This window comes from Dasypus novemcinctus, chromosome 3 (assembly GCF_030445035.2).
Source record: "Dasypus novemcinctus isolate mDasNov1 chromosome 3, mDasNov1.1.hap2, whole genome shotgun sequence".
In the NCBI taxonomy this organism is placed as follows: Eukaryota; Metazoa; Chordata; class Mammalia; order Cingulata; family Dasypodidae; genus Dasypus; species Dasypus novemcinctus.
This window is the reverse complement of record NC_080675.1, coordinates 139,401,401-139,428,046: the sequence shown is the minus strand read 5'-3', so window position 1 is coordinate 139,428,046 and position 26,646 is coordinate 139,401,401. Positions and strand designations below refer to the sequence as shown.

At 37.6% G+C, this 26,646-nt stretch overlaps 1 protein-coding gene across 1 annotated transcript; it reads left to right on the top strand.

Annotated features, from left to right (window-relative positions):
* Window positions 1–650: 650 nt before the first annotated feature.
* MTFMT (mitochondrial methionyl-tRNA formyltransferase) lies at window positions 651–26,246 on the top strand. The gene is made up of 8 exons (XM_058294346.2): window positions 651–929; window positions 3,079–3,288; window positions 5,370–5,492; window positions 6,771–6,873; window positions 8,129–8,204; window positions 12,004–12,095; window positions 21,283–21,361; window positions 23,391–26,246. The coding sequence occupies exons 1-8, from the start codon at window positions 709–711 to the stop codon at window positions 23,393–23,395; spliced, it is 909 nt and encodes a 302-aa protein (XP_058150329.1). The 5' UTR covers window positions 651–708; the 3' UTR covers window positions 23,396–26,246.
* The last annotated feature ends 400 nt before the right edge of the window (window positions 26,247–26,646 follow it).

The window sequence follows — 26,646 nt, the reverse complement described above, 5'->3', positions numbered from 1 at the left end:
CTCAGTTTCTTCAGCTGTAAAATGGAACATTGACTTGCCCAATATATAGGATTGCTGTGAAGAACAAATGGTTAACAAAGTGGGCTTTGGGGCTACATGGCCAAGTATCCCACACCTGCCCTGGCATTTACCATCTATGGGCATCTTAGATACTGTTAAGTTCCTTTATTTCATTGACCCTAGGGTTCTCTTCAGTAAAATGGTTGTCATAATATCTGCCTCATATGAAGATCAACTAAAATAATGCTTATAAAATCATTGTGAGAGTTATACCACTGAATATTATACTTGAAAGTGGTTGAAATGGGAAATTTTATGTTGTATACATGTATCCACAATTTTTAAAAAGTAAAAATACGTTCAGTTAAAAACAACCCCTGAGCCAAATTCATGGCACATAATTTCAGTAAATACTAGTTATAATGGCTGAGAAAATGACACAGCTCACAATTAGGTTTCATTGTCTAAAAACACATATGATTTGTTCCCCACAGAGTTCTTTTCGGAGATTGGCTAAAGAGTGCAAACAAATGCAATAAAAATCCGGGCGACCCTGAACCCGCAAGCTCCTGATCAGCTACGCCGCGCCTCCAACCAAGCAGGCCCCGCCCCCGCGGTCTCCGGGCAGGCTCCGCCCGGCCCCGCCCTCAGGGCGGACCCGCCCACCCCGACGCGCCTGCGCAATGTGGGGGGCCGGCGGCTGGGGCTATGAGGGTGCTATTGCGGGCTTGCTGGGGGCCTCTGCCGGCCTGGTGCCCCGCGAGCCTTAGGCCAGGCTCCCAGTGGCGAGCGTCGGCCGGGCTCGGCAGAACCCCCGGCGGGGAGGAGGGCCAGGGCGCCAGAGCCCGAGAGAAGCCGCCTTGGCGGGTGCTCTTCTTCGGCACAGACCTGTTCGCCCTCGAGGCGCTGCGGGCGCTGCACGCCGCCAGGTACCCGGGTGGGGGCTTAGGGGAGGGGGAGCTGCTGGGGGCGCCGAAGCCGAGCTTTGTGGCCGAATCCCAGGGGAAAGCAGCGGCCCCGCGGCGGGGTGGGACCGGATCTCGGCGTCTCCGGATACCCGGAAGATGTGCTGCCCCCGCCGGGGCTGACCCTGGGCACCGTGCCGCGACGGGTCTGCGCGCCCCACGCCGGGCACCTTCGGTCGCAGATCCACGTGCGGACCGAGTGTACACCTCCCCCCACCCAGCCCCCACCCGGTAACCTCTGTCCAGCCCACTACCGCCTGCCGTTTTTGCCGGTGAGGAAACCCGGCGATTTGTGCACCCATCGCTGGCTCCCCCCTTTCCACTTCCCGCTACAGCCTTAGGCACGTCTGATTTGTACCCTACAGTCCTGTGGGCTTGTAGTTACAAGGCACATGCATCCTTTTGCACACCCATGCCTCACACCTTCGCTCCACTTGGTCTCCGTGTATACAACAGGATTCAATTTTCTGAAGCTGAATTGAGGACATAGTCCAAAAGTGAACTTTTCCCCCCCCCAAATGAATACATTTATAAATCAGAAGCCTTAGGTATACATTTGGTATTTATAAAATTTAACAAATCTTGTTACGAGAAAGAAAAAAATTATTTTATATGCTGCCTGTCCAGAAAATTCATGGTATGTGGCAGCTATACCTGTATATACTGTTCTGTCTCCTTCCCCTCAATCTACTTGTTTTATTTCTTCACTCAGTTTTTCCAGAGGTCCCCTCATACTTCTGTCATCTCCACCAAGTTTTCCCTAAATGCTTCACAGTAGCCCACATATTTTTTTAATTATTATTTATTTGTCCATTTCTCTCCCTTTCCCTCTCACCCCAGTTGTCTGTTGTCTGTGTTTATTTGCTGTGTGTTCTTCTTTGTCCGCTTCTGTTGTCAGCGGCACGGGAATCTGTGTTTCTTTTGGTTGCGTCATCTTGTTGTGTCAGCTCTCCATGTGTGCGGCGCCATTCCTGGGCAGGCTGTACTTTCGTGCTGGGTGGCTCTCCTTACGGGGCGCGCTCCTTGCACAGGGGACACCCCAGCGTGGCAGGGCACTCCTTGCGTGCATCAGCACTGTGCATGGGCCAGCTCCACATGGGTCAAGGAGGCCTGGGGTTTGAACCTCGGACCTCCCATGTGGTAGGTGGACGCCCTATTCACTGGACCAAGTCCACCGCCAGCCCTCATATTTTTAATCCCTCCTCTGTTCTCCTGTATCATATTCCTCCCTCCACACACTCCCCTCTGTCCATTCACCCTGAAACACCCTCTTCATACCACATGCCCTTTATGCACCCTCTATGCTCTTATTTCCCCATCTTGCCATGTGCGTCTCTCACTGCATATATCCTAACCCTTTACTTGGCAGCTTTCTCTTAAGTGCCTTCTTGCATATTCCTTTTCTTATAACTCCTTGACATGTACATCCAATGCATGTTTAATAAATAAATGTACAGCCCTAGGTTGCTGGAATACTATGCAGTAGGTAAATAGAATGAGGAAGTGCTACTTGTATTGCCATGGAATGTTGCCCATGGTATATATTTTTGTTTGTGAAAAATTACACATTATTTGAAAAATACATGGCTGTAGTACAAAATTCAAAGGAATATACATGAAAAGTCATTTCCTTTCCTCTATATCCCAGTTCCTCCTCCAGGGACTGCCACTGTTTACAGTTTCCTTTTCTTTTAGAAATGTTCTGTGCAAATACAAACATATATATACTTAACACATTTTTTAAAAACTCACTTAATAATATATATATAGCATTGTTAAGGGGGAAAAAATGAAATGCAGAATAGTATGTATAATATGATCCCAGTTATGAAGACTATAGGTGCTGTATAAGTTTCTTTAGGCACAGGAAATCTCTAGACCCATGCTGTCTGAACAGTAACCATTGGTCATATGTGGGTCTTTAAATTTAAAATAATTGAAACTAAATAAAAAGTAATTCAGTTCTTCAGTCACACTGGTTTTAATCATTTAGTCCCAAATGCTTCATGAGTTTAATCATACATATACCTTAGGAGTATGCAAAATAGTTTAATTTTGGGTCATTGTCTGTAATACTAATTTGCACCTTTTTTTCCCAATCTTTCCAACTTAGGGAGAACAAAGAGGAAGCATTGATAGAAAAATTGGAGGTGGTCACAGTGCCTTCCCCATCACCAAAAGGACTGCCGGTGAAGCATTATGCTTTGCAGTCTCAGCTTCCAGTGTATGAGTGGCCAGATGTGGGATCTGGAGAATATGACGTTGGAGTAGTGGCTTCATTTGGCCGGCTTTTGAGTGAGGCCCTTATTCTTAAATTCCCCTAGTAAGTCTTTTTAGTAAGGAAATACAGTATAGAAACCTTGGTTTTTGTAATGAATCTGGTATTTAAAGTGTGATAACTTCAACTCTAATTCTGCGTTCTTTAGTATTTTGTCTATTTTAGTATTTTCTCTTAAAAGGCTTTATGTGAATTGTTATCAAAATAAATTAAGCTCCTTACCACTACCAGTCTCATTCAAATTCCATATATATGTTGACAACACCCAAATTTATGCCTCCTGTGCTGACCTCTCCCTGAACTCCAGGCTCCTAATACCCAGCTTCCTTCTTCACACCCTGTTTGGGTGTCTACTAGGCACCCCACATTGAAGATGTCTGAAAACAAATTCCCAAACTTTTCCCCAAAACCATTTCCTCCCTAAATCTTCATCTTCATAAATGGCAACTCCATCCTCCTAGTTGTTCAGGCCCAAAACCTTGGAGTCTTCCTTGATTTCTTAGCTCATACCCCACATCCAAACCATCAGGAAATCCTATCGCTCTGCCTTCAACATGTGTGAAGCGTCTGATCTCCTCACTTCCACTGCTGTCACTCTCACCTGTATTATCACAAGTAGCCCACGTGGTCTCTACTGCCCTTCCCTCTCTTGAGTCTTTTACCAACCCAGCAGCCAAAATTATCTTTTTAAAGCACAATCAGATCATGTCACTGCTCAAAATCTTCTGATAGTTTACCCTCTCATTCAGAATAAAAATCAAAGTCTTTATGTTGGCCTCCGAGGACCTCTGTGGTTTGGGCCCCTGCTGACTCTCTGGCTTCACCTCCTACTACTGTTGCCCAGGTTCACTCCACTCCAGCCATACTGACTTCACTGCCTGGCCTTGAACTTGCCAAGCATTTATCTTCCTCAAGACTTCTTTTTTAGGAGATACTGAGCATTGAACGTGCAACCTTGTACATGGGAAGCAGGTGTTCAACCACTGAGCTACATCTGCTCCCCAATGAGAGTTGGTTTTTTCACTTGTTTGTTTTGTTTTTTGGAGGTACCAGAGATTGAACCCGATGCCTTGTACATGGGAAGCAGGCGGTCAACCACTTGAGCTACATCAGCTCCCCTTCCTCAAGATTTTTATAATTATCATTCTCTCTGCCTGGAAAGCCTTTCTCCCATGTAGCTGCATGGCATATTCCCTTACCTTCTTCTAATCTTTGCTCAAGTGTCACCTTATCAGTGAGACCTTCTTTGACTGCTGTTTAAATTGCAATCTCCCACCCAGTATTCCGTATCCCTTTTCTGCTTTATTTCTGTCCATAGCAGTTTGCACCATCTAACAAAACTTTTACGTATTTTTTTAATTTATTGCTTATCCACCAATTTTTGTATATAAGCTCACTGAGGGCAGAAATTTTTTTCTTTTTGGTTCACTGCCATATGTATCCTTAATATCTAAAACAGTGCCTCCACGTGGCTTGTGCTCAGGAAATAAGTGTTGGATGAGTGAGACTAATCTGAACGGTGATGATTAGAATATGTAAGACATTTCTCACACACACACATCCTCAAGGGCATACTCATGCTGATCATTAAACTAATGACAGGTTAGTAAAGTAAATTGCTCAGCAAATGAATGATAGATACATTAGGATAACCAGCAAAGGTGACTAGATCATTCATTTAATGGGGATTCAAGAAGCTTGTTTTAGGCATTCTATATGCAAACTAAGTGAAATGAGAATAATTATGGTTGTGACTAAATTATAGAGTTCACATTGTCCATCAAATGCATAATAGAGTTTGAGTGATTCTTCTCATATAGTAATAAATGCAATTTCTGGTTTTGTGAAAAATTGCCAGATATCATGAGCTATTGTGGACATCTTTGGAACAAGGAGTAGTTGTTGCTCTGTTTTAAATTAGGTTTCATTAGTTGCTTATAATAAAAGAATGAACTTGTCATTGATTCTTTCATTTTACGTCATACAACACTAGATTTAACTATCTTTTTTATCTTTTTTTTAATTTCTGGAAAAGTTTAATGATAAAAAGTAGCATAGTAGTTTAGGTAGGAGTAACTAAAGGGTGAAGTCCACTTGCATACTAATGTCTGCGTTTTCTAACTCAGTGGCATAGTGAATGTCCATCCCAGTTGCCTCCCGAGGTGGCGTGGTCCGGCCCCTATCATCCATACAGTGCTCCATGGAGACAGGGTTACTGGAGTAACAATTATGCAGATTAGACCTAAAAGGTACAGCACATTTTATTTTCTTGAGATTTTTGTGATTTTAAATGCTAATGTCAGTTACGGGGGTGGGTGTAATGGGTGGTATTCACTAATTTCTGTAACTCCAGAGTACGTACTTTGCTTTTATATCCTTTCTGGTTTTTTTCTTGATTTTTAACACAGGCCATTTGTCTTTTCTTATTTATTCAATGTCTCTTTAAAGGCCTTGTGAAATTTTTTATTTTTAATAGAAATAAATTGTATTATTAACAATTGAATTTCTAGAAAACATACTGTGTAAATGAGAGATGGATTTTTGTGCATTAGTTGTCATGAGTCTTGGTTCTGCTGGCCTTGGTTTCTAAACTGGTCAAAATATTTTTGGGAATCTGAAGTAAGAGTACATTGCATACCGATGTGTAATGTGATTGTCTTAAAAATTCAATTTTTTCTATCATATCTACAACCTAAGAAACTTGCTTAAAATTGCTTGAGTTTAAGTTGCTGCCTGTGATCAGCTAATGTCCTAAAGAAAAGAACAATTTACAAGTTCACAGGAACAACACAATATCTGGAATTTGCTTTAACATATTTTAGGAAAAAAAGGGAAGAGTAGATGAAGAAAGAATGGCAAAATGTTGATAATTCTAAAATCTAGGTGATATGTATGTGGTGATTCATTATAACAAACACCATTTTCATAAATGTTTGTACTTTTCCATAATAAACTTTTTAGTAAAGCTCACAGGTTAAAAAATAAAACTGTAAAATTAGATATTTAAAGTAAAGCATGTGTCTAATGAAAACCCATGGCCAGTGTTTACAGAGCTTAATGTGAATTGTAAGACTTGTGAGGATGCAAATATATTTACACCTACTTATAATAACCAGTGATTATAACCTAAGCATAACTCTTTTGTCCTTTGAGGAAGGAAATACAGAAATAAATAATTATGAATTTCTTAGTTGTACTTGCTTGGAAAACAAATGCTTTGCTATATGCTCTCATTGTATAAATAGAGACCTTTCGTACTTATTACTAACAGTAGAATTATTTGTAATTGCAATTAAAACCCTGATATACAACTGTATCCTTTTTCTTTTTAGGAAAAGCAAATTTAAAATCTAAATACCTGCCAGTTTTTGCTCTCCCTTCTTTCAGAATGCATTTCGCCCCTTGCTAATGGCTAAGAATCAAATTGTTTCTAGATAACCACCTTTGTGGCATGTAAATATTGATGTAGACAAATGTAATTGATCTTAGTCAGTAATCATGTTACTTGCTTTTTATTGTTTTTCTAGGTTTGATGTAGGCCCAATTCTTAAACAGGAAACTCTTCCTGTGCCACCCAAGAGCACCGCAAAGGAATTGGAAGCAGTGCTGTCAAGACTGGGTGCCACCATGGTACAGTTCTCCAATATTCCACTATATTCTATTTATTTAATAGGTTTCTTAAATGGTTATGATGAAAGAAACAATTTCATAATGTCTAATTTTAAGCTACTTTAAAAAAAAAAAGTATGGTTTCTATCCTTGGTTTCCTAAAATTAACCTAGTATTTGTGACTTCATCTAAGGCTTCGAGAATTTACACAGAATAGGGTTTGTTTTTTTAAAAATTATTATTAGGAGGTACTGGGGATTGAACCCAGGACTTCATCATGGGAAGCAGGTGCTCAACTACTGAGCTACATCCACTCTCTAGAAAAGGTTCTTAATAAAAGCTTTCAGTTGAATCAGGTGATCATATATGGTCTACCACACTTCAATTTTGACTCTTCCCAGTTTTACTTTCGTATATGCTCCTTGCATCCCTGTCAGACTGAACTAATAACCATTTTCCTAGTGACTCTTAGCTCTCCTTCCACTTCTGTGCCTGCATTCCAGTCATTGGTTGTACTAAGGAATTCCTTTTCCCATCTTATCTTCATCTACTGGAATTCTGCTGCACACTGTAGCTATAAATGATTTCTCTTCCTGTGGTGGCTTTATTTAACTCATTGAATCTGCACACAGTAGAGTCTGTGTAAATGCTTAATGACTAAAGTAAGGTTTTCTTATGAACTAGTTAATTTTATTCAGAGGAAAACTTTTTTTCCTAACTAGATAGATAGTAATTCCTATTCTAGGCACTTACTCAAAAATGTTATTATAATAGTGGCTGCCACTATTGAGTACTGGCTTGAATGCCAAGATTGTTCTAGATCCTCAATGGACTTTTTTTTTAACCCTCACAACAACCTTTGAGTGCTGTAAGTTATTTTATAGATGATGAAATTGGAGGCCACAGAGAAGTAAAATAACCTGTCCATGATAGCACAGGTAGTAGGTGGTGGAACTGGGATTTGAACCCAGAGCTGTGGGACTTGAAAGTACGTTCTCCTTCTGTGAGACTCCATTACCTTCTTCCCTGTGGGAGTAGAGTGTGGACAGCTGAGCACAGGCTGTCCTGATAACAAAAGCCAATGCTTCCCAGAGAACAATCTCTACTAAAACTCCACCAAGTAGCTGCTTAACTCACAGCTGAAGCCAATTTACTTTTTCCCCTACCAAACAGCTATTTTAAAGTTATAGTTTATTTCAGGGTGCTGAATTGTAATGTATTTTTGCTTTTGTTCTTCTGTTCATCTTGAATATATATTGCTCTCCTTTTTTTGTAGCTTATTTCGGTTTTGAAAAATTTGCCTGAGAGTTTGAACAATGGAAGGCAGCAACCAACTGAGGGTGCAACATATGGTGAGTGAAGACTGCAGAGACTCTTGCATCTTTCGTAAGGTTTTGTTTCCCTTTGTGATATCTGAATACTCTAACTTCTTCACTTACACGGCTCCCTTAATTTTGACTAAAGATTGGGTGCCCATGGATATGTCCTTTTCCAGGGAGTGGTTGGTAAGGTCTCCCTTTCCCTCTTAGCATGTAGCCTCATGAAAGATGGGAAAATTTCTTCCAGCTTTTTATCATGAAAATTATGAAACAGAGATAAGTTGAAAGACTTAATGCAGTGAACATCTGTTTACCCCAGAGTTAACAATTAATGTTTGGCCATATTTTCTTTTATTTTTTTCTATGTACATTTGTATTCGGTATGTATGTTTTAATTTTTGCTAAACCATTTAAAGGTAAGCATTATAATCTTTATGGTTACTCATAAATACTTGAGCATACATCTCCTAAGAGAAATGAACAGTTCCTAATAGCATCTATTTAAATTTTCCTCATTGTCTAAAAACGTGTTTTCTAGCTGTTTGTTTTTTTTCCAAGCTAAGGTCCAGTTATAAATAGTTATGTCTCTTTCATCTAGAATAATTCCTCCGTATTTTTTTCCCTCCATGACATTGACTTTTTTTTTTAATAATTTTTTAATTGGTAGTTTTTTTGTTTTTTTTTAAAGATTTATTTTATTTATTTCTCTCCCCTTCCCCCCACCCCCCACCGCCAAGTTGTCTGCTCTCTGTGTCCACCTGCTGCGTGCTCTTCTTTGTCCGCTTCTGTTGTCAGTGGCACAGGAATCTGTGTCTCTTTTTGTTGCGTCATCTTGCTGTGTCAGCTCTCCGTGTGTGCCGCACCATTCCTGGGCAGGCTGCACTTTCTTTCACACGAGGCAGCTCTCCTTACGGGGCACACTCCTTGCGCGTGGGGCTCCCCTACATGGGGGCCACCCCTGCGTGGCAGGGCACTCCTTGCACACATCAGCACTACGCATGGACCAGCTCCGCATGGGTCAAGGAGGCCCGGGTTTGAACCGTGGACCTCCCATGTAGTAGGTGGATGCCCTAACCACTGGGCCAAGTCCGCCTCCAACATTGACTTTTTGATGAAACCAGGCTTAACTTTTTGAAGAGATTATTTCGTATATAATACTATGCTTCAGTGGTGTTTGTCTTTAATTTTAGGGGTTGATTTTTTATTTTATGATTTAGTTTTATTTTTTTAATATGTTAAATATTTAAAAGGATCTACTCAGAGAAGTCTCATCAATCCTGTGGTATCACATCAGTAAGCCATAAGCTTAGGTTGCACCAAGGCTAGTGAATCTAAATTTGTTCATTTGGTTGAGGTGGTGACTGCCAGATATTTCCAGGCATGGTTTTTCTTTTATAATTAGAAGGTAATCTGTAAGGTGATTCTATGGCATGTGCAGATAATCCTGTTCCCTAACAATCTTTCACCTGGTGCTTTTAGCATGGATTGATGCTCCTTGCCTGAATGGATTATTTCATTAGGAATTACAAAATGATGATTTTCCAGTTCCTGTAACATTTAATAGTTGCATTATTCTGGAAAGAAGAACTTTTCCTCATTAGTTGGGAATGAACTTTTGTTCATCTTAAAATGGCAAGGTGTAAAGGCTTAATTTTTCTCTTTCCCTTATCCATTTTTAGAATAAGGACTTGGTACTTTAGTCTTACCTTCAATTATGGTGGCAAATGTCTCTTTTAGGGGAGATATTATTTGAATCATGGTTTTTCATTTACTGTGTTTTTTTTTTTTTTTAAAGATTTATTTATTTATTTAATTCCCCCCCCTCCCCTGGTTGTCTGTTCTTGGTGTCTATTTGCTGCGTCTTGTTTCTTTGTCCGCTTCTGTTGTCGTCAGCGGCACGGGAAGTGTGGGCGATGCCATTCCTGGGCAGGCTGCTCTTTCTTTTCACGCTGGGCGGCTCTCCTCACAGGCGCACTCCTTGCGCGTGGGGCTCCCCCACGCGGGGGACACCCTTGCGTGGCACAGCACTCCTTGCGCGCATCAGCGCTGCGCATGGCCAGCTCCACGCGGGTCAAGGAGGTCCGGGGTTTGAACCGCGGACCTCCCATATGGTAGACGGACGCCCTAACCACTGGGCCAAAGTCCGTTTCCCTACTGTGTTTTATACTTAAATTGCAGTCATAATTCTTTGTGCTGCTCAGATTGTCCTAAATTTGGCCAATAAGAGCACCTTAATTATAATTAGTCTTTTAATGCTTCCTTGCGTTCTGCCACAAGATGTCCCAGGCTCACCTTATCAATTTTCTTTCCCCACCTTGTCATCAGCCATTCCTCTAGGGAACCCTTGTTCATTTTAGTGGAAGGTGGTATTTGGAGACCATCTGATACAACAATGTGTTCTGAGATGGGGCATCAGTGGGCAAAGCAAGGAATTATATTTTAAAAAGTCATGAGTTCAGATTGTTTCTAATTCAAATTTAATGTTACAGTTTTTTTCTCTTATACTATCATTTGTTAATATTTATCCATTTATTTATTTACTATGCATAAAATTGTTTCAAAATTATACATTATAATTATAATACCAATTATATTTTCAAAATTATAATACCAATATTATTACTGACAGTAAAATTACTAAATTCAAGATTTCTCTGCAGTTTTGTTGTTGTTGTTGTTGTTCTACTATCATACTAAGGATATATAGTCAGAGTACTATATTCAAACTTACTGGCAATAATAATTTTTTGTCTGTGGGTTTGTTACTCAATTTGATACATAATTAGGTTAATTTGTTTCAGTTTTCAATTTTAGGGATTACCCTTTTTTTCTTTATGATTGAGTTTTATTTTTTGAATATGTTAAATATTTACATGGTTCACAATTTAAAACTATTTTAAAAGGTATATTCAGATCAGTGTCACTTCTGTCCTTACTTCCTCCACTCCTGTTTCCCTCCCTTGAACAGTAGTTATTTTTGTTTCTGATTTAGCATTTCAATGTTTCCTTTTGCCAAAATAAGCAAAAAAAAAAAAATTTAATAAAAACAAACTATATATTCTTATTTTTCCTTTTTTCTTACAGAAAAGGTAGCATAAAATATTTTGCACTTTTCTCTTTTTACTTTCTGTATATTCTGGAGAACACATCCTTTTAGGGAAGAGATTTTCCTCATTCTGTTTTTATGATGGGCTAGATCTCTGTTGTGTGGATATATCACAGCTTATGCAACAGATTCCCTATTATTGATGGGCATTTGGGTAATTTCCAGTCTTTTGTTATTTCAAATAATGCTACAATGAGTAATCTTAACTATATATTACTCCTGTGAATAAAGTTGAAAATCTTTTCATATGTTTGAAAACCACTTCATATGTTTTTGCCCATTTCCTATCACGTTTTTGGTCTTTTTCTTTTAATTTTTTAGGAGCTTTTTATATGATAGGGAAAGTAGCCCTGTGTAATATAACCTGCATTTATTTTGTTTCAGTTTGCTATTTGTCTTTCGACTTGATTTATATCATTTCTTTTAGCCCTGAAAAAGTTTATTTTTATATGGTTGTATTTATCAATCTTTTCTTTAACTCCTTTCTGGATTTTGAGTAATAGTTAGAAATATTTTTTCTTCTCCAAGGTTATAAAGAAATTTACCCATTTTCTTCTAGTACTTGCATGGTTTATTTATTTTTTACTTTATATATGGAAAATTCCAACTAAATATACAATAATGGAGAGAATAATATAATGAATTCTCTTATACCTACCATTCTACCTCAACAATGAGCAATTCATGAACCTGATATTCATTCTTAACATTGGCTTTATCTTGTAGCCCCTAAGATATCTGCTGGTACCAGCTGTATAAAATGGGAGGAACAAACTTCAGACCAAATATTCAGACTTTACCTTGCCATTGGAAACACAGTAAGTTGGAAGTCATATTGCAGTTTTACCTAATTGTTTGTGTGTGTGTCTAATTTATTTTCTGATTATTTTGTTTTAGATGGACTCTCATAAACTAAACCTAGAAAACCTGAAATTCATTTTTAAAATAGTCTTTAAATCTTAAATTTTTTACAGGCCTTAGAATTCACAAATCATTTTTCAAACATATATGTTGCTATTTCTCACAACCACGAGAAGAAGTTGGGGCAATTTTTTTTATCTCCATTTCATAGATGAGAGAAATAAAATTAAGGTGATCAATTTAGGGATGCCTAAGTGACTAAATAACAAACCCAACTCTTCTAACTCTTTATCCAAAGCTTTTTTCCAGTATGTCTTTCTATCTTTGGACAATTTTTGAATACAGACTCTTAAATCCTTGGATTCCACATATGGTTAAAATATCTGAGTTCAATTCTTAGTTCTTTGGCAAATTTGTGTCCTTTTTAACCTTCTTTTTGATAACTTCTTGTGTTGTTTGAACTCTGGAACAACCCTCTATCGGGTTTTTAATGGAGCTCCTGTGTTATTAATGTCGGGTAAAGTGAGGAATATCTATGGCATGCTAAGCTTGTTAGTGAGGGTCATATTGTGATCCCATTTTAGAGTTGAAGAAATCAAAGCTTAAAGTAGATAATCAATGAATATTTATTGAATGTTGCTCAAGGTCACATAGGTCGTTAGTGAGAGTCAGGTTTTGAACCTGCTCTGTCTGACTTCAAACCCTATCTTTTCCCACTACAAAAAGTGGCATAGAGAAAGGAACATGGACTTTAGAGCCAGACACACCTGAGTCCCAGCTTGTCTCGACTACCTCATAACTTTATATCTTTGGGAAAGTTATTTAACCTCTGAGTTTTTGTTTGTTCATCAGTAAATTAGGAGTGAGATAATGTAGATAAAGCATCTAATACATTATCTGGCACAGAGTAGATACTCATTAAATGAAAGCTACTATTATTCATTAATTCATTAAACAAAATATTGATTGAAAGCCCATTATATGTCAGGCACTAGTCTAGGTCAGAGATACAGGTGGTAGGAGAAAACAAAAATAAGCATATAAGAAAAACATTAGTGCTGTAAGTTTCTTTATGAGAATTAAAATAGGATAATGTGATAGAGAAATCAGAGATTATTTTACTGTGGGTAGATTGGGAAGGCCTGTCTGAACTGACATTTAAGCTGAAATCTGAAAGACAATGAGAGCCGACATGCTGAGATCAGGAAAATGGCGTTGCAGGCAGAGGGAACAGCTATTACAAAACCCAGAATGGGAAAGAGCCAGGCTCTTTTCAGGGAAGGAATGAAGGCTGATGTAGAGGGAATATCACAGGCAAGATGGAGAGTGGTGGAAAATGAGGTCAGAGACAAGGTTGATACCCGGTGGGGAGTCATTGGAGGGCCTAAAGCAGGGGAGCAGTGGGATTAGGAATACATTCTTATACAGATCTATACATATATATATTTGCATATATACATTATTAGAGAAGTTGTGAACTTACAGAACAGTCATGCATAATGTGCAGAATTCCCATACAACACCCCTCCTCCAACACCTTACATTGTTGTGGAACACTTCTTACAGATTATGAGAGAATATCATCAGACTATTACCACTAACTATGGTCTGTAACATACGTTTGGTGTATTTTTTCCATACCCTCTTATTTTTTAATATAGTACCTTCTTTGACATTTGATGCTAGAATATTTACAATATTGTTTTTAACTATAGTCTGTAAGTTACATTAATTGCATTTTTCCCATGCATCTCCATATTCTTACCATCTTGCAATAGTGATGTTCATTTGTTCTAGTTCATAGAAGAACATTCTGGTATTTGTGCTGTTAACCACAATCCACATCCACCTCTAGGTTGACTATATTATTCATTCTCTAAACTATTCTCAAGCTTTCTTTCAGTTATATTTATATCTCTAGACTACCCATTTCAGCCACAATCCCATTTATAAACCAACCATGTTAGTTATATTCTCTATAATGTGTTACCATCAACTCTATCCATTTCCACACTTTTACAGTCAAGGTAATAAAAAATTCTACATACATTAAACATCAGTACCCCTCCTCAGCAGCCCTCATCCTATCTCCTAGTAACCTCTACTCTAGCTTTTAACTCTATGTGTTTATGCTTTATATTTAGTTCATATTAGTGAGACCATACAATATTTGTCCTTTTGTGTCTGGCTTATTTCATTCAGCATAATGTCTTCAAGGTTCATCCATGTTATCCTATGTGTCCCAATTTAATTTCTTCTTACAGCAGCGTAAGTATTCCATCATATGTATATACCACATTTTGTTTATCCATTATTCATCAGTTGATGGTCACTTGGGTTGTTTCCACCTTTTGGCAATTGTGAATAACACTGCTATGAACATTGGTGTGCAACTGTCTGTTCACGTCCCTGTTTTCAGTACTTCTGGGTATGTTCCGTAGAGGGATTGCCAGATCATACAGCAGTTCTATGTTTAGCTTCCTGAGGAACCACCAAACTGTCTTCGTAGAGGCTGTACCATTCTATATTCCCACCAACAGTGAAGGTTTTGATTTGAATTTACCTAATAGCTAGTGGTATTGAACATTTTTTCATGTGCTTTTTCACCCTTTGAATTTCCTCTTTGGAGAAATGTCTTATTTAAGTCTTGTCCATTTTTAAATTGGATTGCTTGCTCTTTCATTGTTGAGTTGTATGATCTCTTTATATAGCATGGAGACCAAACCCTTATCAGATACGTGGTTTCCAAATATTTTCTCCCATTGAGTCAGCTGCCTTTTCACCTTCTTGGCAAAGTGTTTAAGTTTGAAAACGTTCCATTTATCCATTTTTTCTTTTCATTGCTCATGCTTTTTATGTAAGGTTTAAAAATCCACCACCGACTACCAGGTCTTGAAGATGTTTGCCTACATTTTCTTCTAGGAGCTTTATGGTTCTAGCTTTTATATTTAGGTTTTTGATTAATTTTGAGTAATTTTTATATAATAGGTGAGGTAGGGATCCTCTTTCTTTCTTTTGGATATGGATATGCAATTCTCTAGCACCATTTGTTGAATAGCCCATTCTGCCCCAGCTGGGTGAAAAATCACCCACCTTATCAAAAATCACTTAACCAAAGATGTGAGGGTCTGTTTCTGAACCATCAGTTCAGTTCCATTGGTCTATATGTCTATCTTTATGCCAGAATTATGCTGTTTTTACCACTTTAGATAGGTAATATGATTTGAAGTTCAGAAGTGAGAGTCCTCTAACTTTGTTCTTCCTTTTTAAGATGTTTCTGGTTATTGGGGGCCCCTCACCCTTCCAAATAAATTTGATAATTGTGTTTTCCATGTCTTTAAAAAAGGCTATTGAAATTTTTATCGGGAGTGCTTTGAATCTGTATATCAATTTGAGTAGAATTAACATCTTAACGATATTTAGTCTTCCCATCCATGAACATGAAATGTTTTTCCATTTATTTAGGTCTTCTTTGATCTCTTTTAGCAATGCATTGTAGTTTTCTGAATATAACTACTTTACATCCTTGGTTTAGTTTATTTCTAAATATTTGATTCTTTTAGTTGCTATTATAAATGTAATTATTTTCCTCAGATTGCTCATTACTAATGTATAGAAACACTACTGATTTTGTTTGTGTTAATCTTGTATCTTGCCACTCTGCTGAACTCATTTATTAACTCTAGTAGCTGTTTTTTTATAGATTTTTCTGGGATCATATCATCTGTGAATAGTAAAAATTTTACTTCTTCCTTTCCAATTTAGATGCCTTTTATTTATTTTTCTTGTCTGAATGCTCTAGCTGGAATCTCTAACACTATATAAAACAACAGTGGTGACAGTGGGCATCCTTGTTTTGTTCCTGATCTCTCTTTCACCATTGAATACATTATTAGCTGTGTGTTTTTCATATATGCCCTTTATCATGTTGAGAAAGTTTCCTTCGATTTCTGTATCTTGGAGTGTTTTTATAATAAAGGATGCTGGATTTTGTCAAATACCTTTTCTGCATCAATTGGGATGGTCATGTGATTTTTCTTCTTTGATTTATTAATGTGGTGAATCACTCTGATTATTTTCTTCTGTTGAACCCCTCTTGCCTGCCTGGTAGAAAACCCACTTGATCATGATGAGTAATTCTTTTAATGTGTTGCTGGATTCGATTAGCAAGTATTTTATTGAGGATTTTTGCATCTGTATTCATTAGGGAAGAGGGTCTGTAATTTTCTTTTTTCATAATATCTTTATCTGGCTTTGGTATTAGGGTGATATTGGCTTCATAGAATGAGTTTGGTAGCATTCTTTCTTGTTCAATTTTTTGGAAGAGTTTGAGTAACACTGGTATTAAATCTTCTTTGAATGCTTGGTAGGATTCACCTGTGAAGCCATCTGGTCCTGGGCTTTTCCTTTTGGGGAGTTGTTTGATGATTGTTTCAATCTCTTTGGTTGTGATTGGTTTGTGGAGGTCTTCTTTTTCTACTAGGTCAACGTAGGTTGTTCGTATGTTCTTGGGAATTTTTCTATTTCGTCTACATTGCCTAGTTTTTTGGTGTGTGGTTGTTCATAGTGTCCTCTTTTGAGCTCTTATTTCTGTGGGGTCAATAGTAATGTCCCCATTTTCATTATTTTATTTATTTGCATATTCTCTTTTTTTTCTTTGTCAGTCTAGCTAAGTGTTTGCCAACTTTGTTGATCTTCTCAAAGAAACAACTCTGGATTTTGTTCATTCTCTCTATTGTTTTTGTTGTTGTTGTTCTCAATTTCATTTATATCTGCTCTGATGTCTGTTATTTCATCTGCTTGCTTTGGAAAAAGAATGCTCTTCTTTTTCTAGTTCCTTCATCTGTGTAGTTAGGTTGTTGATTTGAGCTCTTTCTTCTTTTTTAACATAAGAATTGAGGGCTATAAATTTCCCTCTCAGTGCTGCCTTTGCAAGTGTTCCATAGGTTTTGATATGTTGTGTTGTTATTTTCATTCATCTTGAGATATTTATTGGTTTCTATTGTAATTTCTTCTTTTACCTACTGATTATTTAATATTATGCTGTTTAATCTCCATATATTTGTGAATTTTCCCTTTTTCTGCATGTTGTTGATTTCCAGCTTTATTCCATTATGATCAGAGAAGATGTTTTTTATAATTTCAATCCTTTTAAATTTATTGAGATCACTTTTTGACCCAATATGTGGTCTATCCTGAAGAATGATCCATAAGCACTTGAGAAGATTATATATCCTATATATCTATATATATATCTATGTATCTATTAGGTTTAGTTTGTTTATCATATTGTTCAAGATCTCTGTTTCTTTACTGATCCTCTGCCCAGATGTTCTGTCCAGTGATGAGAGTATATATTAAAGTATCCTACTATTATTGTGTACATGGCTTATATTTCCTTATCCATTCCACCAGTCTCTATCTTTTGATAGGGGCATTTAATCCATTAACATTGAATGTTATTACTATAAAAGCAGTTCTTTTTTTTTTTTTAAGATTTATTTATTTATTTAATTCCCCACTCCCCCCAGTTGTCTGTTCTCTGTGTCTATTTGCTGTGTCTTGTTTCTTTGTCCGCTTCTGTTGTCGTCAGTGGCACGGGAAGTGTGGGCGGCGCCATTCCTGGGCAGGCTGCACTTTCTTTCGCGCTGGGTGGCTCTCCTTATGGGGCGCACTCCTTGCGCGTGGGGCTCCCTTACGCGGGGACACCCCTGTGTGACAGGGCACTCCTTGCGCGCATCAGCACTGCGCATGGGCCAGCTCCACACGGGTCAAGGAGGCCCAGGGTATGAACCGCGGACCTCCCATGTGGTAGACAGATACCCTAACCACTGGGCCAAGTCCGTTTCCCTATAAAAGCAGTTCTTAATTCAGACATTTTGATCTTTGAGTTTTACCTGTCATATTTTATTTTCACCTCACTTTTTACGCTTACTTTTTTTACTCTTTTTTTACTCTTACTTTACACTTTTACTGGTATAATCTTCATTTCTAGACTCTTCCAAGCCTCTCTCTCCTGTCTTTTCTTTTCAGGCTGTAGCTGTCCCTTTAGTATTTCTTGTAAAGCCAGTCTCTTAGTTATACACTCTCTCAGTTTCTGTTTATATGTGAATATTCTAAACTCACCCTCATTTTTGAAAGACAGTCTTGCTAGATATAAGAATCTTGGCTGGCAGTTTTTCTCTTGGAGTATCTTAAATGTATCATACCACTGCCTTCTTGCCTCCATAGTTTCTGATGAGAAATCAACATTTAATCTTACTGGGCATACCTTTATGTGATGCATTGCTTTTCTCTTGCTGCTGTCAGCATTCTCTCTTTGTCTTTGGCATTTGACATTCTGATTAGTATGTTTCTCAGAGTAGGTCTATTTGAGTTTATTCAGATGGAAGTACATTTTGCTTCTTAGACACGGGTATCTAGGTCCTTCAATAAGATTGCTAAATTTTTTACCATTATTTCCTCAAATATTCATTCTGCCCCTTTTCCCTTCTCTTTTCCTTCTGGGACACCCATGACATGTATGTTTACATGTCTCTTGCCATCATTTCTTTCCCTGTGACCATTCAATTTTTTTCCATTCTTTTCTTTATCTGTTCTTTTGTATGTTCATTTTCAGAGGTCATGTCTTCAACCTCACTAATCCTTTCTTCTGCCTCTTCAGATCTACTGTTATATGCCTCCAGTGTGTTTTTAATTTCATTTAGTGTGCCTTTCATTCCTATAAGATCTGCTGTTTTTCTATGTATGCTTTCATATTCTTCTTTGTGCTCACTCAGTGTCTTTTTAATATGTTAGCATCTCTAACTTACTACAAAATGACCTTTTGCAATTCACCTTTCCCCTCCACTCAGAAAAACTTTGTGCTATAACAGAATGAGCACTTATTTTGGAGCCAGACGGTGAGGTTTGACTCCTGGAGCTGCCATTTACCAACCATAAGCAAGACCCTTATCCTTTCTGAGATTCTGCTTTTTTCACCTCTAAAATGAGGTTATCAGGGTTCCAGTCACAGGTGCAGGTTTCTGAACCCAGCTCAGCTTTTTCAGTGTCCACAACTGACAGGATCAAAGGAGATAAACAGTTTAAATTTAAATCCATGCAAACATGATTTGGACACTGATGGTGAACATTGAAATAACTATATTCTTATGATTCCTTTCTTTCCTGCTGTCATTAAAATGCTGTAATGGTAGGGTGAAGACAAACTTTACCTCCTCAAGAACAAGGACTGTATATTCTGAGTATACATCTAGCATACTGATAGCTCTCAGTATTTGCCTTTTTTAGTCAGTAAGCATGTTTCAAAATATTTTGAGTTCTGTGAAAGAGAGATATTATACACACATGAGAATGTGAAATGGATATCGTTTCATAACTTTCATTAGGAGCAGGTCAAAGAAAAGTGAGTTAGGAAGTTGTAAAAGAGAGGATGTTGTATTAAAATATTACATAGAAGACTGTGAATACCTATGAACAAATGTATATAGTTCTTTGATTCAGTGTCCAAATTTTTGCAACACAACTCTTTTGAAAGTTTAATGTCCTCATTATAAAAAGAACACTGAGTTGGAAATCAGAAAATAGATGTTCATTCTGGCCCTGCCACTAGTCTTCTGTGTCTAACCTTGGGAAAAGGCCTCAGTTTCCTTATCTATGAAATAGAGGATTGAACTACAGCCTAAAAATTAATTTATTTAATTCAGAAATTTGAAAGAACTTATTTACTGATGTGTGTTAGTTTTATTAACATGTTTAAATTAAGTTCTGGGATCTCAGATATATTGGAAATTTGTTGTATGATAAAGGTGGCATTCCACTCTAGTGGGGAGGATGAGATGGATTATCCAGTATAGCACTGGGACAACTGACCAACCATTGGAGGGTGGGGGGAAAACTCAAATCCCACCTTTTAAAATCTAAATAAAATAGAGATGAATCCAGAACTTAAATGTGAAAAATGGAAACATAAAGGGAGAAAAAAAGCACAGTTGAGTAATATTTCACATTTTTAATAATCTTAAAGTGTGGGAAGAGCCTTTTTAAGCATGACATGAACCACTGATGTCATGAGAGAAAAAAACTGATCAATATAACTCCTTAAAATTGAAAAACTAACACATGATAAAAAAATGACTATATCCAAGATTAAAAGTCAACAAACTGGGAAAAATATTTGTAACACATATGAGAATTAAAGGGCTAATTTCCTAAATATATAAAAGTCTTCTGCAAATTAATAAGAAAGAGATGAACAAGCCAGTTTTGTTTGTGGGGGGGGGGGTTGTTTGTTTGTTTTTAAGGGCAAAGGGCATAAATAAGCAGTTTACTGAGAAACAAATAAAAATTGCAAGTAAATATATGGAAAGTTCCACAGCGTCACTAATAATAAACAGTAACAATCTTTTTTTTTTTCCTTATCAAAGCAGCCTAATGACAAAATGTTGATGCTCTTTAACCTGGGCATTCCTCTTCAAAAAAATCTCTTCCCCAGAAATATAAAAGTATTCAAAGATATCTCTACAAGACTGTTTATTACTACATTGTTTACAATAGCAAGAAATTGAAAATAACTGAAATAGCCACAGTAAAGGCACAGTTGCATAAGTTATGGTACATTCATAAAATGGAATACTATACAGCAGATAAAAGAGTGAAATAGATAAGTGTGTACTGGTAAGAAAAGTTGTCCATGATTTATGGTCAAGTAAAAGTGACTCCTTGTAAAACAGTATGTTCTGATCTTGTAATTATATTTGCAGAAAACATATACAGGGAAATATATATCAAACTGTTAACAGTGGTTACCTTTGGAGATGGGAGTATGATATACTTCCATTTACTCAAAAAAAAATTTTAGCCAAAGTGCTACAGTGTTTGCATTTTTATAATGAGCATAAAATACTTAGAAATGTTAACAAAGACATTAACATTGATTTTACAATAATGTTTAAGATCTACATCTTTGAGACTGATGCAGAGGGTCACATTTATGTCTATTCCATAAGATTTATAGATTGAGTTTTCAATTCCTCTGTAATTGCGAGAGAAGACAGACCAGATTAACACAAAATAGTAGTTGAAAGGATTTTCTGGGTTAAGTATATATTCCCTTCTCATACCTTTTTTTAATTTTATTTGCAGATTCCATTGCAGACACTTTGGATGGGTTATACTGTTAAACTTCTGGATTTGGTAGAAGTCAACTGCTCCATCCTTGCTGGTACTAACTTTTGAATAGCTGACATGGAAAATGTTTACACTATATTCTATTTGAAAATGACTGTGTTTTACTCAAGGTCATGTTTACTAAAAAATAAGGATTATTTTAGCTTGTTTCAGTTCTGTAATGATAATACCTTACATCCATTTTTTGCCTTACCCTTTATAGTGTCCATTTGTATGTATTTTCTCTTTTAATCATCACAAGAACCTGGGAAATAGGCAGAACAGTGTTACCATCCCATTTCAAGTTCTTTGATTTCCTACATGAAGGGTTTCAGGGAGTGCAAAGTGACTTGGTGAATTTCATTCTGGTGAACGTCATAATGAAAATCTCCAGTCAGCCAGTGAGAATCTTAGGCCAGTGTGGAGCATTTCAGACTGTGCCAGTCACCGGTTTTTCTGAGGCCTATCAGAACCACCCAAAGTGGTAGTCTGAAAAAGTGTGAGCCATAGAGGAAACTGTTACAGTTCAGGGATAGTTCTGGAATTCCTGGGAAGCTAGGAATTTGGATTTGTTTGGTCAGGGATTGAAGAGCCAGCTTAGACCCTAGTTTTCCTATGTATCTCTCCAACTGTGGGTATTTACTTCCCCCAAATAGTGAAAACTTCTAGATTCAACATTTCAGGTTCTTATGTGTGTGGAAGCTTCCCTTTGGCTGCATGATGTATAGAGCTCAGTCTTAAATTTTGGATTACAAAGTCAAGATCAGCAGATGTGTCCAGTATTGGTACTGCCTCTTAAGATGGGTTTTTGTTGGTTTGTTTGTTTTCATTTTTTAAAAAGAAGCATCAGGGAGTTGCATAGTTATTTATTTCTCTAATTATTATTATTTTTCCATTCTTTAGACCCCAGAATAACAGGACAGACTCTTGTTCCAGGATCAGTAATATACCACAAACAGTCACAACTACTGCTGGCTTATTGCAAGGTTCATTTTCCTTTAGTTTCTAATTACCAAAGTTGTTTTACTGAATTTATAGATTGTGTCTTTATCATTTTTGAGTGGGACTTCAACCTACTACCTGTCCATCAGATTGGGCAATGAACATTTGAATTTTCTTAAGAAATAGTGGAATCTCTAGCATAATTTTTTTGAAAGTGGTGACATTTTGTGTTACTCATTGAAAGAAGATTTGGTAACTTTAGTGTTTTTTAGAAAGAAAACTTATCTATGCTTAGGAATCCAATTTAATTAACAAGCACTTATGCTTGGTAACACAAAAGCCAGTCACATTAAGGTATCTAGCTGCCTACTTGCTTCACTGCCCAACTGTGGTTAGAGTTCTTAACTATTTAAATCACTTTGGGACCATTACTTTTCCACATTCCTTCTGTTTCCTGGGTATTGTCCTATACGTGGTGTTTATGTGAGACTGTTTATGCTCAAGAACGAGCATTTGGAACTTGGGATAGATTAATCTATGACACCTGCACAGACTGTAGAGACAACTCCTGCATTAACCTCCTTCAACTCTCCTCAGCTTATTCTGGGATGGTGCTGAGTGGACATGTACCGCTCTCCTTGTCTGGACCTGTGTATATGTCCTGTATGTCTGGCAGTTTCCTCTAATAGAAGAAGCTGGTTTGTCCAAACACGTGACTTTGAGTCCCACCAGGGTGTCACCTCGGCAAATCACTCACCCTCTGGGCTTCAGATTCCTTTTCTAAAAAGGGGATGATAATGGATCTCCCTACCTTTTAGAGTTAGGTTTTGATGTCCAGTTACAATAAGATATGTAGACATACTCTGGAAACTGTAAAGCACTGTACAAATGTAACATCATCCCTTATTCCACTCTCTATGTTTAAATAGGTTTATACATCTCTACATTCATCTCTTCTCAGTAATAAACTTTTTAGAGTTAAGAAATTGTATGTGTTTCACTTAGTACAGTGCTCTTTGCAGCTAGGAATTTAGTAAAAGCTTATTGGTTTCTTTGTTTTCATGACACAAGTTTTATAAAATTTATTTGGTTCTTCAGTTTTGTCACCACTGCCTATTCACTATTTGTCTTTTGCCCTTTAGGATAGCTGGATTGGTATTCGATCAGTCATGCTCAAGAAAACGCTAACAGCAACTGATTTCTACAATGGATACTTGCACCCCTGGCACAAAAAAAATCCCCAAACTCAACCAAGCCAATGCCAGTTTCAGACTCTCAGACTTCCAACAAAGAAGCAGAAAGAAAAAAAATTGTTGCTATGCAACAATGCATTAAGTAGTTAAGAAGAGATGGACAAGAACTTTCTATGTATTTGTAATTTATTGAAAACCTTATTTACAAGGAATTACTATGACTTTCAAAGAAGATGACTGTTGGAAGAAGAGGTTATTATTCTCAAAATGATGGATAATGTCATTTTCCACTTTTTGCTTAAAAATAGGTAAAAACAACTTTTTCTACTTGAGTAACAAAAGAAGCTTTAAGTATTTTTTAATAATATCAAACTCAAGGAGGTTGTATCTTTCCTTAAGCTCAAAGGCAGGGAAGCGGATGTGGCTCAAGCGATTGAGTTCCTGCCTACCACATGGGACGTCCAGGGTTCGGTTCCCCATACCTCCTGGAGAAGACAAGCAAGACAGTGAGCTGGCACAATGGGCAGGCATGGCGAACTGGCCCAACAGAGACACAGAGGAAAGACAATGAGAGACACAACAAAGCAAGAAGCTGAAGTGGCTTAACTAATTGAGCACCTCTCTTCCATATGGGAGGTCCCAGGTTCAACTCCTGGTGCCTACTAAAAAGAAGAGGAATGGACACAGAGAGAAGACAGCAAGCACAAACAACGAGGGGTGGGGGAATAAATAAATAAAATCTTTAAAAAAAATAAAAGAGAGACAACTCACTTATGTTTATATATGCTGAAAAGAGTTTCTTTTAAAAACAGGGCATACATTGAATTTTTAAAATCATATTTCTCTGTTGACTTATTTTAGGAGCATTTAATCTGCATTTCTGATTTTCAACATAGTAAAGCCCACTTTTAAATTTTCTCTACCATCTAGTTCTCATCAAGTAGTAAGCATATATATATTTAATGATCTCTGCTATATTGATCTGCTGTAAATTCACATTTTAGGTTTTCCTGGTTTTCTTGAAGTAGAAATCTAGATTTTCTTGAAATAGGAATATGCCAACATTTTTTCAACTCAATTGTGTAGTCAAGTTATTAAGCATCTGGTCTATACAAACCATCTCTCAAGTAGTTCTGGCGGTGGATGCAAGTACAATGGCCAGCTGTTGATTTTTTAATATGAGAATCTTTACATGTCAGCTTTTTCTGCTCAGATTCCACCAGTTAAAAAATGTATTTATCTATTTAGTCAACAGCTGAATTTATTGATAGAATGATTATATAATTGGTCATCTAAATTAGGAGACTCATGAGTGAAAGGAGACACTTATAATACTCCAGGACAGGCATAAACCAGGACTCTCAGGCAAACCAGGTTATATGGCCATCCTATTTATTGAGCACAATTATGCTACCTTCTGGAGATGACAGAGATTAGATATTATTTGACATCTTCAAACTGGTGAGCAGGTAGACATGTAAACAAATATAAGACATTTTTAAATGCCATGATAGAGGTATAATGGAAGTATTAAATTCTTCTCAGTCAATGCAGGCTTCCCAGGGGAGGTGAAACTTAACCTGAGGCTCCAAATGATGAGTTCACTATGCAGAGACCTAGAAGGGCATTCCAGCATATGCAGAGGCACAGAGGCATAAAAAGAACACTATTTTACAGAGAATTTTTGGTAATGTTTTTCTTAACACTGGGTGGTAGAAGCGTGATTACGCTTTTTTCACCATTGTTTAAACCGTAAACGTGTTAAACATTCTCTTGAATGTATGAGCTAGTTTTATACATACATACATGCACATACATACATATGAAACCTCGAGGCAAGAGTTTCCCATCCAGGGAGCCTCAAACCCATCCTAGATAAACACCAGGTATAGAAATGGCATCTTCAGACTGCCAAAGTAGATACTACCCAAATAGCAGGGCTCCTGAGGGCTCTGGAGGTATCTAGACACTACAGTCAGGGCAGATAGCTCAGGAGTTTGGTGCCTTCCTAGTGGGCCCTACTTTGTAATTTATGCTCCCCAGAGTGACAAAGTTGGACTCAATTGTGGTTTCCCTACACATGGCTCTTCTGTCCTTTTATTTGAACCTATAATTAGTACTAGAGTTGGTAGGGGTACATCCAAGAGACTTAAATCTTTGGGCTCTCCATGTGTCATCTGGGCCCCAAATCTCAACAGTGTTGTAACACCTACTCTCCAGTTCATTGGTCTCACCCAGGACAACTAACATGGAGGTGATGATGGACAACTATCATACCAAGGAACCAAGAGAGTACAACTGCAAGCAAGAGAGTCCCACCTATCAGCCTGACAGGATTACAGCCCTCTCTCAATTACAGGTGGAGTGGACATCACCAACCCAGAATCCTCTGGATTGGGGAATGAACTATGGACTAAAGTAGACTTACTGGTATTCTGCTATAGACTTTTTGTGATTCTAGCAATGGAAGAAATTATATCATTGATGTGGAGGCAGTGGCCACTGGAGGATGTGAGGGCAGGGGGAAGGAAAAACAGGTGTAATACAGGGGCATTTTTGGGACTTACATTGTATTGTAAACTACAGTGTAAACTTTAATCCATGCTTAGTGGCAATTCTCCAAAATGTGTTCATCAATTGCAATGAATACCTCACTAATGAAGGATGTTGTTAATGTGGGAAAATGTGGTAAGTGTGGGGTGGGGCATACGGGAATCCCCTATATTTTGTGTGTGACATTTGTATAATCTATCTTCAAACAAATAAAAAAATAAAATTATATATCTGTATATATAAAGAAAGAAATGGCATCTTCAAGTTGGTAGCCCATTCTTTCAGAAATTACTTGGTGCTCAGCCCATACAGGCCTCAGGAAAGCACATGCCCACCCTTCTTTCAGGCCCCTGTAAAAACCACAATCCAGTGCAATTGAGCAGAGTTTCTCATTTGAACCAGAATCACTTGGAGTAGTTGTTTAAAATGTAGATTCCTGGGCCCCACTCCAGACCTTGAATCAAGCTATCTGGATATCTGCATTTTTACCAAACTCATCAAATACTTTTTATGCTAGAGCAGTAATAGGTTTAACTAGCTTAAGAGGTGCATGTGATCTGTGCCACATGCTGGTCCCTAGGTCCAGAGGCCCCTAAGGGAAGGTGAAACACAGGCAGGACAATCTACTCTGTGCTCTGACTGAAAGGATAGA

Coding starts and splice junctions, on each gene's coding strand:
- MTFMT (XM_058294346.2), top strand. CDS start 709: ATGAGGGTGCTATTGCGGGCTTGCTGGGGGCCTCTGCCGGCCTGGTGC. Junction 3,289..5,369: donor CTTATTCTTAAATTCCCCTA/GTAAGTCTTTTT, acceptor TTTCTAACTCAG/TGGCATAGTGAATGTCCATC. Junction 12,096..21,282: donor ACCTTGCCATTGGAAACACA/GTAAGTTGGAAG, acceptor TTTTATTTGCAG/ATTCCATTGCAGACACTTTG.